General features: G+C 40.6%; 1 protein-coding gene across 1 annotated transcript in view; it reads left to right on the top strand.

The window, feature by feature from the left end:
• The window catches only part of ZBTB44 (zinc finger and BTB domain containing 44), a 53,839-nt gene that overhangs the window by 30,217 nt on the left and 6,853 nt on the right, over positions 1 to 16,769 (top strand). Inside the window, exons 3-5 of the mRNA XM_090027033.1 lie at positions 3,450 to 3,534; positions 11,420 to 11,583; positions 15,014 to 15,314. Coding sequence (XP_089883159.1) covers positions 3,450 to 3,534; positions 11,420 to 11,583; positions 15,014 to 15,314 — 550 coding nt within the window. The remainder of the gene's footprint in view (positions 1 to 3,449; positions 3,535 to 11,419; positions 11,584 to 15,013; positions 15,315 to 16,769) is intronic.

Raw genomic sequence — 16,769 nt, 5'->3', positions numbered from 1 at the left:
AGTGGCCGAATCTTTGCCAAATCGAATCAGGGACCGAAGCGTCACACAGGCCTGTTGAACAGTATTAATATAATTACCATTTAATTGTTTACATCCCTAATCCATAGTGTCGAAAGAACTGTTGTGGTTTTTTTGAGTTCTTTGCAACAGAAGAATTGTTTTATTATTTTTCTTTAGTCAAATAATGAGTAAAAACTAAGAGCTTCCTTTTTCTGAGGGTGTCTCAAGCCTATAAAGGGATTCCTTGACTCTAAAAAGATTGAGAACCACTGCCCTAGTCAAGATTCATTACATATAAAATGATATCTGCTGACGAGCAACTTTGCTCACCCAGATTCAAGGAAGTATCAGCTTGCAGTGATGTAGCTATATAGTTGCTGGCAGGTTTACTGTCTGCTGTGGCTGGGTTTTCTGTCACTGAGGGTAGGTGCCCCATTTTATATTTATCCTACTAAGAAGAAGGAATTGTGTTTTGTTGAACACCATTTTGTTAACCAGACGTAATGTTTAAAATTAAATGTCTGTAGAACTACATTTTGATCCAGTGCCTTACACCTTGAGAGCTGCAGACACAATGGAAAAAATTTGATCCAAGACCACAAAACAAAATTGCCTTTGAATTTACATTTAACTTTCTTTGCTCAGTGCTATTAAACATCCTGATTATAGGCCTATTTTGCTGTCCCCTAACGAAAGGCAAATTTCTTGCTGTAGAGCAGGATTTCCACTGTACCAGAAGTATAATACACATAGTGGCAGCACAGGGCACATCAATGTCAATCCCCTTTTATTTCCTGAAGAGGTGTTGCCTTTTGCAGTAATATTATAGTAGTGAATGGGGTCAGAGAGGTGTGTTAAAATACGGCTTTCTCTTCCCTGAATACAGGCATTTTCCTTATAAAATTACATATATTTATCTCAGTACTTTATAATGCATTTATAAAAGCTCTCCTGCCTGTCTTTCTGATATTGTAGAGAGCCCTTATTCACTGTTCAGGCAACTACAAGAATCATTCATTTGCAGTTTATTATATTTGGTATCACTCAGTGCATGAGAGTACTTTATAATGCTAGAGATACAAGCAGGAGAGCTTTATAAATAAGTCATTATGGTAGCAACGCTCGCTATGTTTGAGAAGACATTTTCATAACTCCTTAAGATCAGTTCCATTACAGAGATAAGGGTATTGTATGAAAACTCCAAGAGCAAATATGCTTATTTTTGTGGTAGATTTTGAGTCGGCTTTACCATGAAGGAGAAAAATAAGCCAATATGAATCTCTCTATTTTTACAGATTGTATAACATCTAATTTCGCACCCCCAACAATAGCTCCAGTTTATTTTAAGCTGTACCATATTAGGGTTTTAAATTTGATGTTAAGAGCTTTATCTTCAGAAGGCTGTCAGAGATGTTTCCCATCAGGTTTGTCTCCTTTTCATGAGTGGCGCTGCATCTTTCTTTTGGTATCTGCCTACTTCCTTTCAGTCTCTTTGTAAGCTTTCTTGGGACTTGTTTTTTCTAGTGTTATACTTCAGAGCGGATGGCCATGGACCTACTCCCATTTAAGTGTGGTGGAGGTTAGTCATCAGGTTCCACCCCCTACCATTAAAGTCCTCTTCTCTCAAGCCATCTCCTAATGTCTGTCCCAGTAGTCGGGCTTTACAGAATCTCTAAAGGTCAAAAAAGTCAGTCTCTGCTGCGTGGTGGGGTGAAGGAGACACAGTGAACTCGACCTCTCTGGAGAACAAACTGCCAGCAGCACTCGGTATATGTGAGTGGTGGACGTGGAAAAATGAATTGCCTCTACTGAGGAAATATGACACGGGGTCTGGTCTCAGGTCATAAACTGCATAGCTTATCACAGAGGGATCTTTCTACTAGAGCAGTGATTCTCAGCTAGGGTGGTGCAGGGAACTTATGATTTAAAATATCTTTAAATAGTAGGACTAAGCTTAGTAACAGGTTATATGTAATTGGACCATAAGCTGGTTCAGGATGCAGCACTTCCTAAAATATCTAAAGCCATAAGACCAAACTGGCAAGGGATACAGGATTTAAGACGTTCGCTACTATAAAGGTTGAGTAGAGGAGTCCTGCAGGAGGGTGCATGCAGAATGATGCTGCAAAACAGTGACAGCTACTTGGTCTCGCAGAGCAAGGTCTCCCATTCAGCTCTGTGGTGTTTCTTTGTTTCCTTGTCCATCTCCCCGAATGCAGTGGAGGAATTTTGAAATGGCTCCTCTCTGCTTCTGGTGAAAATCAGAAAGCTGAAGGACTGATGGGGTGGTGCCTCTTTACCTCCTTAGTGCACAGCACGTGCCACCTTTCTCTGGGGCTGTAACTTTTTCTCTAAGTCCAAAAGAAAGTTTGATGGCAACCATTAACATCTTCCACCTTAACATCTCCCACTCGCATCTTGGCTTTGTCCATGGCCCCAGCATAATTTAAAAGACACCCTGAAATATTTTTCCCAATCAGAAATTTAAAAAAAAAATTGTTGGAGGAAATGGGGGCACTGGAGGACATGGGGTACAGCAGACCTTGGCCAAGGAAGAAGAAGATATAGTTCTCTGCAATGGAAGGAAGAATTGCAAGCACAAAGCCCATGACATGGAAGGAATTGAGGCATACAGAGAGAGCTGGCATTGGGCCAAGATTGGCGGTGGAGATGGGGTAATTAAAGGATGCACATTGTCCCTGCCATAAGGAAAGGAGGGATTAAAAGACACAGGTCATCCCTGAAATAAAGAGCTCTGAGAAAATGGCCACAGAGAGCTTATTGGAAGGAATGGAGGCATGCGGGGTCCCGGGGAGTTCAGTGCACTTGTTCTGCCAATGCAGGTGTAGGACCCCAACAGCATTACCAGGTAGGAGGAAGATCACCTCGTACACTAGTGAAATTTCCATTCTCATCAACAGGGACCCTTTTGAGCAACAGTTGAGTGTACAAGTGGAATGAAGATGTCAGGATTTGGTTTAGTGCTGAATTTGGACTAGATTTCATTTCCAAAGCTCGTTTTAGCTGAATTTGCCAAGACATTGGCTGGAAGTCATAATGAGCCATTTTGTGTGCTTGCATCTCTCATTCAGTGACAGGTGGCTGGTATACTACTGTTTCATCTCCTTTGGATTGCATTTTTTAATTTGTCAAGGGCACCTACAGCCTGGGATTGGCATTCTGTTAATAAAGCTATCATATGGCGAATGTGTAAGGCAGGGGAAATCAAGATGTAGAACAGCAGCAAGATTAAATTGGTCGTTAGATGGTGGAAATAAATGGTGAAACACAGGTAAGTTTCACTCTAAATTAGCATTTTCTGCTTTACAGGTGTTAGTGCAGAAGAAATCATTGTCATTTAATGACACCCTTAATTGTGCAGTTATGCACTGTTTGTCTACTTTACTTCCATTAAATTGCAAGTTGATGTTCTTTTTTTCCTTGCCCAGGTTCAATAGATGAGGGGGTCACTGAAGGATTACCCACACTCCAAAGTACCTCTGGCACTAATACTCATGCAGATGATGATGATCGGTATGTACCCACATTGTGTGCAAACTGTTCTGCAGTAAGTGGTATGCTGTTGCTATAATTAACTTACCCAACTGTAATCCCTGAATGTTTAGCTGCTCGTACGTACACTTTCTCTGTTGATCAAAGTACAGTCAGTGCCTGAAGCTGCAGATGCTTTAGAACAATGCAGGTGATGAAAGTTGATATTTACTTACCTGTTGCTCTTCATTTCCTATGTATTTCAGAAGTTTTCAACTTGAACTGGAGATGAGAGACAGATACCCATAGTCGTGTGCTATCTTCATCACTGTTCTTTATTAATAAGCAAGAAAAATGTCATTGAGAAACAGCTAAAGTTGCTTCATATGTTCTATATCTGACATAATGCCACAAAGCAACATGTACATCTTAGCTTTTGCATGCAGAGGCACACATTTCACTATTTCTATAACTGCCCTAAAGAATGTGACAGGACCCGCAGCCTTTAACCTCCATTGACTACCTGGACTTACTACTTTTAGTTTATACGTGTGTAATACAGTAGTTTGGCAACTTACACCCCTGTAATAATATAGTAGTTTGTGTTTGGAATAGGAAGCTTGCTAAAGGGTGGGTAAAGGAATCCTGGCATATGTAGGTGGGTTAAGTCAAGGTTATGTTTCATAGCTGGAAGTATATGAAATATTTATTAGAGAAGTCTATAGCTCTCGGGGGAGTAGAGGTAAATTTAATGTTTTATGTCCTTGCTTTTGTGGCTATGTCAGGTATGGTATGCAGCTAGCTGTTCTGTTTCAAAATGAACCTTTTTATTATGTCATCTTCCTAGTTTTTTACGTATTACTTAGGGGAGGAACTTTGAGCAAAGGAAGTGAACCATGGCTATGCTACAATCTCTGTGTTAGAGAGAAGGTTTTATCACTCAGCAGCTGTGTTTTTCTAGTACATAAACCCTGTTGGCAGGTGCACATAGAGCCTCCTTCATTGTAGGATTACACCTAAAAGAAAATCAGAGCTACTGAGAGAAGACTATGACAGAGAAAAGGCTGTATCCATTTGCTACCTTTAAGTATGCAAATTTAGTTATAAAATAACTATCACATATAGTTATGAGTAATAATAGCTAAAGATAACCCCAACTCCTAAATATTCTTTTTTTAAACTACTTGTTAAATCCAAAATAGATCTGTTATATCTCCACCAATGGTAGAAAAAAGATACCAGGTGACAAATTCAAATTGGCACAGGCACTAATCATCCACAGCTAATCTCAAACACTTTTTAAAAATATGGAAAAAAAATAAGCCAAAACTGCATGGAAGATTCAAAGGCTATGAGACCTCTAAAATTGTGCAGTGTCACAATGAAAGCCTTTTACATACAGAGAAAAATATGAGTTTATTCCCTGTATTGAACCTTTGCTTGGAAACTCCTAAGTCCAATTGAATAAGCCCCTCTATAAAATGCAGTAGGATTTTCTGTATTGCGTATCGTTCTGAGAGCGCTGCTGGCTGGGTAGGTTTATTAGGAGCAAAACTCTGCATTCCAGTTTAAAGCTTTTTAAAGCAAATAATGTATTTTATAAGTTCAAATACATCTTATATGCCTTTGCATGCCCTATAAATCAGCTAAATGTTTAAGTTAGAACTTCTAAGTCTCAGGTAGTTCATCCTTGACTTGATTGTAGTAGGAAGCATTGTTTTATGTATGCCCCGACTTGATTCTCAATCAGGATATATATTTGGGTATATTTACTATTGCTACCTTCTGGCTCTGCTCTGTTCAGTAATTCACAGTCAACAAAAATCATCTTGAGCTATATAACTTCTATATTAATTTTCTGAGGTGCACACTCTATTTTCTCTCCTGAGTGTGTGTATTTATAAGGTGTCCTGATTTTTATCCACAGGACAGTAAGCTGGCTATTTTCAATTCACAATGTGGCATTTAGATGTATTCTAGAATGAGATGGAGATCATGTTCTGAGTACAGTAAAACCTCTACTGCTATCTTTGACACTCCCCACTTCCAAAAAAAAAATAAATAAATAAGAAGAGTCTGAAAGTTTCCTCTGTAGAGAAGCATTACCTAGAATATCCTGGGCTTACTCTAAAAGCACCATATCTCCAAACAGAGTTCAGACTTCCTCCAGGTTCTCAGGAACAGGAGGAATTTTTGACTGTCTGAAAGAAGCATAGGGGCTTTGTGTCACCAAGTAGAGTTTGTGACCGAATCGCTCTCAAGCATACTTGTTTAACAGATTGATATATGTGCAGTTATTTTTCCTTACTGGCTTTTTTTAAAACTAAATTGGAGGTTGCTTTATTAATGTAGGTTTTCAAAACTCCAGTTCTCCAGACACGCTGGAATGTGCTTCCTTTCTACTTCAAGTACAAGCAAAAAGACCTGTCCACCTAAATGTAAAATAAAACTGTGTAATCAGTGAGAGTTTTATCTTCCAATGTAAAGTGTGTTGTCATGTAAAATATCTTTTTCCATGATAATTATTTAACACAACTATCCATTGACTACCTGGACTTATTACTTTTAGTTTATACGTGTGTAATACAGTAGTTTGGCAACTTACTTGTTTCAGGCAGGTCATATGGTTTATTACTTGCAGTATAATGGGGCACATGTGATTGTTATGTATTTCATCTGCTGTCACTGAATTGATTTCTGTAGTATTTTTTCTTCTGCTGATTTGTTACTGGATTGTAATAAAATTCTATAATGTGGATATATAATATGACTGTATGACTGGTTTAGCTTTACTGGTCTTTATACCAGTTATGAAGTAGATTACTAACACTAAAATATTTTAAGGCTTGTAAGGTCTAATCATAATAAGTGTCTTCATTTGTTCAAAATGTTTGTTTTCTGCTTTACAAACAGGACATTTTTAAATAAACTTAGACTATGGATATTTACATTTGTTGGGATTTAGTTTTTCATGCTTGAACGTGCATTTTTTAGACTGTCCAAAGCAGGAAAAATTGCTGATAGAACTTGAGATCTTAGGTTGTGAAACTCTTAACTACAATTAACACAATTTGTTTCTTGACTGAGATGATTGGAACATTTTTCCATATTCTTATTCATTTCCCAAATGAATTGGGGGTGGGGGCTATTTAAATTGCTGCTTTTATTTTATGTAACTGTTACAAAACATTTTTGGACACTTGGTATCTGTTGCATTTCAGTGTTATCCCTTTTTTATCTGATGGTACACCCATTTCTTACAGCTTGAAATGGTTAAGAAGTGCATATAAGTAGAGAATTAGGGTGAGATCAAGTATTATTTTTAAATTGAACGTGTTTATTGCGGACAGGTCCATAGATCCGTTACAAATCGGTGCTTCAGTCTGGGAACACACCAAGACCTCTCTGTCACCAGCAGCAGGAGAATTTCCTACTCCGGTCTTACCTGCCTCATTAGCGGAATTTGGTGGCCATTCAGCCCGTCCAGCTACAGCACTGTTTGAGTAAAATCCTAAACTGAAGGTCAGCTGCCTTACAGATAATGTGGGTCAAGGTACCAGGATGTTTCCAGTCATATCCCAAGGTGGTATGTCTTCTGAGGAGATTGTGCTGTTAGCTTTTCTTCCCTTTTCAAGGCATTTGCAGAGCCTGGCACCACAACAGGCTTCAAGGAGTGAGCTAGGCCAAGAAGAGCCAGAGGCAAAAGAAAAGAGGAGCCATGTCCAGACAAGCATGGATGTGCAGTACATGGCGCTGCAGACCCGTCTGCAGCGCCACACATTGCATGTTCAGGGAGATTCTGGGGTCAAAAAAACCCACACCAAAAAAAAAATAGGGCAGCACATGTGGCAGTAGTGTGTGCGCTGCCCAGAGCCAAAGCCACATTCCCTGCTCCCTGCTGCAGGAGCACTGTGGCTGCAGCTCCCAGAGGCCCCCAGGACTCCAGGTAAGGCTGCTGGCTGGCCCCAGCCTCCCCTGCCCCATTTGGGGTAACCTGCCACATGCCAGAGCATGCACACAGCACTGTCATTCCCTGAGGACAAGTAATAGCAGCACAAGAAGTGCCGCTGCTACTTGTCCCTTGAGAAATGCACATTTCCACTCGTGTGGTGGTATCTTCTGCTTTTTCCCTCTTTTTCAAGTGTTTCATTGGGGAGCTTTGCTGGTTCCAGGGGAAGACTGAATTCTGCCCTCTTCCAACCAAGGCCATGAAGGGAATAATGCCAAAATGACAGCACGGCAGGTGAAAGATTGAATCAGAATCCCTACAGCCTGCACAAGCAACTGAGCCTCCAACTTCAGAGCTCCGCAACCTTCTCACCTTTTCTGCTACTCTGCTGCTGATGGAGACCACTGGATATCTCTTAGATGCTGCCAAGAAATGGAATATATGGCTCTGTTGTAACAGGCCTCATAGGGATTCCCTGCTGATATCCTAGGTTAGGCTTCCAGGAGAAATGCACCTATCTGGGTCACTTAGGCTTTATTTAATGGAAAGAGAGGGAGAACTTCTGGGGAACTGATCCTTGAGCCTCAGGTTTGAATCAGGCTAGCTTGCACATGAATGGCAGCATTTTCTTTTTCCTACTTTGCTTATTACCAGTTGATTTTTACAATGCTTCAGGGTTTCTTCCAGCATCAGGGTAGCATTAATATTTGGTTTTAATATAAAGTATAATAATGTTCATAAAGCACCATAGCCCACAGTAAATCTCATGGTACTGAACAACAATCATAACACAGTTTCTCATTAACTAAAAAACCCCAGCATCAACAAAATTGCTGACAAAACCCCCCCCCAACAAAAACAGTGAACCATGGAAACTGCAAAGAAAAAAACGGGAATAATTTATCTCTTCCTGGATAATATTTGCATTCAGGTCTCTGTGCAAAGAGAAAATCTTGTCAAATAGTGTTAAGATTTTGGGGCATCTAAGAGTTATAATTTAAAGAAGCCAGAGAGCCATAATACAGAGAGCTGGAGAAATGAGTTTGGGCTGACAATAAGTAATCAGGTACGAGCTTTCCTCTTAGAAGAATGTTAACAGAAGATTACGGTGGTCATAAATAAAGATAATACAGTTCTTGGAGCGTGCAAGAAATACTGATCTGTTAAACAGGCATGCATTAGTGCTTTCGAGTTCGTGAAATTTATCCAATAATCCCTGTTTATCCTCTCCATTTCACCCTATCATGTCCATTTACAGAGATTAAAAACCCACTGTAAATTTTCGGCTCCCTTGAGGGGAAGGGATCAGTTTTTTTTTGGGTGGGTCTTTTTGAAGGGATCTTCTCAGTGAATTAGATTGAGCAATCCTGATGCATTCAAGCCGGGGTGACAGAGCAGGCTCATTTGGTTCTCAGTTCAATCCAAGAAATAGGTATTTACCTGTAGAAGTGGAACGCAGCATCAACTGGAACAAAATGACTTTTGCTCCTAATGTGGATAACAAATTTCTTGTGGCTGTGGAAGTCAGCGTGAGGGGATTGTCATAAATAAACTTGGAAACGGCTGATATCAAAAAGAAAAATGGATGTCTTCTGTCCTGGGTTCAGTAAAATCTCTTTATCTTTTTGGGGGCACTGTCTAGCAAGGGGGCATGGGCACCAAAGCTTTCTTGGTAGCAGTTTGAATAAATAGTGGATCTGGCAACCAGGAAGGGCCTCATTCATTGTGTGTGGGGGAGAAACAAACCCCCCAAATTGCTGAGCTTGTGATTTGACTGTTTTACATGTGGAAACAGCAGTGAAATATCCCGTGGCTTCTGTGTTGGGACCCGAGATGTAAGGTGGCAAATTACCTCTCCCAAAGGCGATTCAGTACCTCTGTTATCTTCCCAGCTTTCCCACTGAGACCATACAAAAGATGAGAAGAGAGTGGCAATGAATCTGGTTGTCTGACTAGCACTGGATTGTCGATCTCCTACAGATAAATTGTGTTACTGCAGAAATCCATCCATTTGGGGCCACCCTGAATACAAAATGGATACTTCAATGAAGTGATGCACGTTCTACTGGTTAATACAAAGTCTGTAATTTAACAACCATATTAAAATTGAACATAGCCTTGAATTCTTCTAGGAGTGCTTTTAGAAGCATGTCCAAGAAAAAAGAGCAGCTGTCTAGTAGAAAGTCATCAGAATGTTTTAAAAGGGGAGTTTCATACAAATCCCAGAATGAAATACTTCACTATTCCAGTTCTCTCTCAGATCATGGAGCATGACCTCAAAACCTCTTTGAGCTCTTGTGGAAGAGTGTTATACTTGCTATACTACATTAAAGTAGACCTGCTGATAGTTACCATCCCCAAATGAGATCCAGTGTTGTCCCTGGAATTCAGATCAGTATTCTTTGCAGTAGACCTAACATTCATCTCTTAAGAATATTTCCTGAATTTACTTTTCTTTTGTTAAACATTCAGCTCAAATGTGTCAGAATGCTGGTGATCTTCTGACTGAGAAGTCAGATCATGTGTTGTGACCTACTGATCAGCCACCACGCTGTCACTACATAAATTCACCAAAATTATGTGCATTAGTCATCCAGGCTTTGGTCCACTGTCATTTGTTTGGCAATTGATTTCTTTTCAGGAGAAGATGGGAAGGGTGTACCTTATTTTGGTGTCCTGATCCTATTTCATTAATCTATGGAGCTTTGTATCGTGAAGACTAGGAAAATATGTGTGTTTATGTGAAGATTTCCTTTCTATGACTTTTACCGTCCACTGGTCCAGTACAGCCTGTAAACCAGCAGTCATGTAGAACGCTAGTTGAAATCAGCATCCAAAAATTTATATTTCTTTTTCTTGGAAGAATTTTGTATGTTCTGTAGTAGGAAAATTTGCCGTGCTTTTTCCTTAGGGTTTATTTAATACAGTGTAATTTAGAAAAGTAAAATTGAATTATCCTGGCTGTGGAAGCTGTCTTAGTTGGAGAGGATTTCACAGCACAGGGCATCCCAGTGATGGTTAGGTTCTGTCCCAAACTGTGAGCAGGCTGACATATTTATGGGCCTCATTTGCTTGAAAAAAGGAAATTTTCAGGGAAACACAAATACATTTCCTATTATAGTTAAGTGACTAAGCTCTGTCTACAAGGAAGAAAATATTAAGTTGAAGGCCAGATTATAACATTATAGTCCCTTTCCTCCCTCCCCAGTTTTAATAGTCTGAATGGATGAAAGTATGTAGTCCATTTCATGTAACTTACTTCTTTGAAAATAAAATATTCCTTTCCTTTTTACTTACCAACCTAGTAACCAGTTTGCTAGTTTTTAAATTCCTAACACAACTCCTGTCATGCAGAGGACTGAATCAACCAAATAGCCAGTATGAAATAATGACATTTATTATCTTACTGCATGCTGACGGACTGATGGGTTGAGCTTGTGTATAATATGTACTACATAACATTTGCAAATGATTGCATCAATCATAAAATCTGACCTGAGCTAAAAATGGCTCTCTGCCTCAGTTTCCTTTTTTTAAAATGTCACTGAAACTACAAAATAAATTACTGTTTGCTTCCCTAGCTTGCCAGAAGAAGAAGAATTCTTATGGGTACACTTTCCAGTTGCAATTAGTTGCATACCTTTGGAAGAGGATGCGTACCTCAAAAGTAAAGTAGGTTGTGCAACTGATATTCAAAAACCATTTGTAATCAAACAAATCAGAGGCCCGTTTCCATTTCTAGCCATAATGGCAAGCCAGTGAACATGAAACTTCCAGGGCGGCTCAGATCAGTAGTTTTTCAGGAAGATGCTTTCAGCATCCATACAGTTTAATATAAATGGAAACAATACTTGTTGCTTAAACAGGACAATCATGTTTTCTTGTTGTACAAACAGATTTGAAGTTCAAGCTGTTTTGGACAAGCCACCTCCACTTTTCTCCAGCTTGCTTGTAAATGAGTGAATTTTTTCCTTTTAGTTTGGAGAACGTTCAGTATCCCTATCAACTCTACATTGCTCCTTCTACCAGCAGCACAGAGAGACCCAGCCCAAATGGTCCAGATAGACCTTTTCAGTGTCCGACCTGTGGGGTCCGATTCACGCGCATTCAGAATTTAAAACAGCACATGCTCATCCACTCAGGTAAGAAACGTCACTGTTTCCATGAATAAGTGGGACATGCACCCAAGGGAGCTTGCTTGGTTGTGTAGCAGGTGTGGAACTAATGTTTTTAATTGATGTTCTGTGTGCACACATGAAGGAGGGCTTTTTATATCCCCCTTCGGGGGGGGGGGGGAGGGAAGTCTCCAAAATCTGAGATTAGCTAGTTGTCTGCATACTGTTTTTGCTAAATGAGATCTGTCACAATGCTTGAACTGTGTGTGGATTTAAAAAATATTAATTGAAGTAGTTATTGGACTAAAACTAGAGGTTTGAGGCACACCCAAGATGCCTTTTAATGTAAGGACTTTCAGATGTTCTGCTACATTGGCTTTTTTTAATACTAAATCAGTTGCCTAGACAGGAAGTCCTTGGGATGTTACAACTGTCTGCTGATGTTTATGAAAACTCGCATTGAAAAGAGTACTGACCAGCAACACTGTTAATCATGCCTGCCTGATTTAGATACAGTTATAGCCTCCTAACTCTTACAGAATTAGTAGAAACCTATTTCCTAATAAACTAAGTGATTTCAGTCAGTACAGTACAACAAGACTTGTGTCAGTGCTACCTCTTTACATCAATTGTGATCCCCAGGTTTTTCCTTGTCATTTTATCTTCTCTCAGGCAAGTGACCAGACAGACCAAGAACTGCTACTGCTCAAAATGGCTGTTTTGTGATTTTAGAGATGAAGTAATGACCCATTAATCTAGTTTTTCAGTGCTTCACTTTTAATAAAACAAGCTATTTGAGAAGATCCTCAAGGAGCACATCTGTGATGGGCCGTCTTCAGGGATGATGCTCAAGGGCAACCAACACGGCTTCATTAGGGGCAGGTCATGTCAGACCAACCTGATTGCCTTTTATGGTCAGGTCACAAAGGCAATGGATGCAGGTGTCACCGTGGATGTAGTCTTTCTAGACTTCAGCAGGCCTTTGACACCATCTCCCACCCCATCCTCATTTAAAAAAAAAACAACTAGGTGACTCTGGCATTGATTCTGCACAGTCAGATGGATTGCAGATTGGCTGCAGGGTCGCACTCAGAGGGTGGTGGTGGACGGGTCATATTCAACCTGGGGGGAAGTGGGCAGCGGAGTCCCCCAGAGCTCTGTCCTTGGGCCTGCGCTGTTCAATTTCTTCATCAGTGATTTGGACGACGGGGTGAAAAGCAACCTGTTTAAATTTGCTGATGATACCAAAATTTGGGGTGAGGTGAACATGCTAGTAGGGAGGGAAAGACTACAGCAAGACCTGGATAGGTTACAGGAGTGGGCTGACCTAAACAGGATGCATTTCAATACTGACAAGTGCAGGATGCTGCACTTAGGCGGTAGAAACCAGCAGCACACTTATAGAATGGGAAACTCCCTTCTTGAGAGCACGGAGGCAGAAAGGGATCTCGGAGTCATTATTGACTCCAAGATGAACACAGGCTGACAATGCGAGGTCACGGTTGGCAGAGCTAACCGCAGCTTGTGCATCCGCAGGTGCATCTCAGGTAGAGCCAGGGAGGTGATCCTCCCCCTCTATGCGACACCGGTCAGGCCGCAGCTGGAGCACTGCATCCAGTTCTGTGCGCCCCACTTCAGGAGGGATGTGGACAACATGGAGAGGGTCCAGCGGAGGGCCACCGGCATGATCCGGGGACAACAGGGCAGACCCTACGTTGAAAGACTACGGGACCTGAACCTGTTCAGCCTCCACAAGAGAAGGCCGAGGGGGGACCTGGTGACTGTCGATAAACTCACTAGGGGGGACCAGAAGGGTTTGGGGGAGACACTGTTTCCCCTATCGCCCCCCTGGCATGACAAGGAACAGTGGACACATTATTGGAGAGTAGGTTTAGATTAGACATCTGCAAGAACTACTTCAGTTAGGGTGGCTAGGAGCTGGAACCAACTTCCTAAGAAAGTGGTGCTGGCTCCTACCCTGGCCATCTTTAAGAAGAGGCTTGATGCCTACCTGGCTGGACTCATTTGAGCCCAGTTTTTCTCCCACCCAGGGGGCGGGTCAGACTTGGAAGATCTATAAGGTCCCTTCCGACCCTACTTCTATGATTCTATGCACATTGCTTATTAAATCGTCCCAGCTAGGTGTAGGAGTCCTAACCAGCATCAGTCAAGCATGTATGAAATATTTTAGGTTGGTCCAGTTACCAGCAGTCCCACAGTAAGTCTCAAATGCAAAATTAGAGAGATGTTTTTACTAGCTATTTGTGTGGAAAAACAACTTAAACATTTTAAATACTGAAAGTATTTTAACTTAACTGAAACAACTAAAGAGATTTATTTCTCATACTTTCCAAGAAAATGGATGCTTTGGGGCAGAAAGCAACCACGGAAAGTTTCTGTCTCAAGGGCCAGCACTTTCATATGTTAACCATGTGAAAGCAGGTTTATAAAAAGCAAATGCTATAGTTAAGGTTACACTGAGGCTATTTTGGAAGCCAAAATTAAAGGGTTTCACTTTAACATAAGGAAAGCAGAGGTATAGATGAGTAAAATTAGCCTGGTCTGTGGTGCTTCATCCTTAATTCAGGCCCTTTGAACTAGTATGAATTTGAGATCTGACTTCCAGATTATTGGCTTGAATTCTGAATTTCCATAATTCCTGTATTTCAGACCTTTTATTGGGACCTTCTTGTGGTTAACCTTTTGTATTGTAGTAATCCTGGCCGTGATGTGATTACTTAGTGAGCAAATGTTTCTTTCAGTACCATGTCTTCACTTCAAAATGCGTATTTTCTGTAAATGACAAGAGAGGTGGGAGCCAAGGCTTCAGCACTGGATATGTGATATAGGTGAAACACTAAGGGCAAGATCCTCAACTTGAAGGGCAACCCTTGAGCACCTTTAGCTCTGCAAAGCATGCCAAGGCTTCCTTTCCTGGCCCTCACAAGATCACTTTATTATAGGGAGATTTTCTCAGATGGTGTGGACCTGCTGTATACTACTTCTCTGATGCCTCCTGTGCTGAACTGGGACATCTCTATGTTCAGGCAATCCCCTAAATCCAGGCCAGCTCACTGGCAGGTGCTAACCAAGGGTAGCTTAAATATGCATTCTTTTGAGCTTGGAAGATATATGGGCAATAAGTAGTTTAAGGCTACTACTGCACCACACACTTTAGTTCTTTCTTTAGTTTCTGAGTTACAGAAGCTTCAACTGATTTAAATTATAAGGAAGAAAGACTGCATAAGAACTAAGAAGGACCTATCCGTTATAAGGATTTCTGGGCTGATTCTGAGAAATTGCAACTTTATGCTAATCATTTCTGTCTCTTAATGGTTAATCGGTTTGTTCTCTCTAAAATCAGAATTTCATCTGCCCAGCTGTGACTGCTGTCCTTCTGGTCATTAGGGAGTGTAAAAGATTCTCAAAGCATATATTTTCCCCTCTCTCCCTGTAGGCATTAAACCATTTCAGTGTGACCGTTGTGGGAAAAAGTTCACCCGAGCTTACTCGTTAAAGATGCATCGCCTGAAGCACGAAGGTAAACGCTGTTTCCGGTGCCAGATATGTAGTGCCACTTTCACTTCCTTCGGGGAATATAAACACCACATGCGGGTTTCCCGGCATATTATCCGCAAGCCTCGGATTTACGAGTGCAAAACATGTGGCGCCATGTTCACCAACTCTGGAAATTTAATCGTTCACCTGCGGAGTCTGAACCATGAAGCATCAGAGCTAGCAAACTACTTCCAGAGCAGGTGAGGTGCACAACAAAAATCTAACAGGGAAAACTTGCTTTTTCTAAACCATCTCTTCCTGCTTTCAGGGCAGCCTGCTGCGCCTCTCATCAGGTTGCCAGCTAATTGCTGTCACGTTCACTCTTGCACCACTATCTGTTATCTCTGATCTGCTTTTTTAGTGTGTGTAACCTATATTCTAAGGCATTGAAGTATCCAGTTATATGTACAGGTTTCTTTGTGGTGACTAGGCTCCTTCCTTCTTTTTCCTGTAATAATCATAAGGAAGTTTATGGTGCTAAGTGTAACATTCTCTACTAATGTTTGTGGGATTTTATAAATAATTTGATGGCAATATATGAAAAAGTTTGGCTTGTTCGTTATGAGAGAAGTTCACTGATTTTATTTTAGTCATTTTTATCGAGGGGAGGATATTCTGGTGTGAGACGGCGTGACTCTAGATGATCATATCTCCGCTGTTCTTCTTTCTAGGATTATTAACCAGTAAAAAATCACACTTTAAGATGTATGTCCTGTTGATCATGTAGACCTACTGCACATTTCTTGTTGTTTAGGTAGAACAAAATTGGTTTACCAGACAAACATGTCACTTAAGGTGCTTGAAAAGGCCTCTAGGTGCATTTTGTGGGGTCAAGCTGGCAGTCGTATCATAATGACATAGGATACATCTTTGTTAAAAAGACTTTATTTTTTAAAATAGAGGGTTAAAAATGAAAGTGAAGGAAGAGAACCCGGGGTGAGGAGAGACCTCAGTACCATCAAATGGTAAAACTTGGGAACAAATTAAGTTTAAAAAAAAAATCCTTCACAAGGGAGAGCGTATGTATAAAGTTGGCTTTTTATTGAGCTTTTTAAATAAAGCCATTGTAAATTTTATTCATAATATTGTCGCAACTAAAGTTCCCCAGTGATGAGATGAGGCATTTTCTAGATGTTATCTTTTTTGTCGTACATAAGGTTTCAACACTTTGTTACATTTGGTTATTATCCAAGTAGTGAAGAACCAAAGAATTCAAAATAATTAGCAGTCAGGAAATTTTTGCTTGTCAGCTGTTTTCCCCTAAAATATACATATCTGAAAAGTACAAAGGTTCAATACCTGCTGGAGTGTACAGTTCTGGGAGGGTGCCACTTGTGCTAGAGTTAACGTTCCTGTGCCAAGATGATGTGGTGTGTGGTATATTCTTTTGTTGTTGTTGTTGGATAGACTAAAACATGTTCCTTTTAGCAATGTATTGTTCTTTTTAGTTTGAAAATGCCAATTGACGTGGGAGGATAGATTATTATCCTGTTGCCCATTAGATTTGGAATGCACACCCTCTCATGCAGAAGTAAAAAAGGGCATTGAATCTCAGATACCATTGATGTAGAATCCACTCCTTTTGCAGTGGACTGCACGTTAAAACTCAAGCGTGCCTCTGCTGCTTTGGCTGTAGTCAGGGGCTTCACGCATAA

Source organism: Crocodylus siamensis, chromosome 14, assembly GCF_052110815.1.
Source record: "Crocodylus siamensis isolate JL-2025a chromosome 14, ASM5211081v1, whole genome shotgun sequence".
NCBI lineage: Eukaryota > Metazoa > Chordata > Crocodylia > Crocodylidae > Crocodylus > Crocodylus siamensis.
Note: the sequence above shows the minus strand (reverse complement) of the source record. Positions and strands in the feature narration are given on the sequence as shown.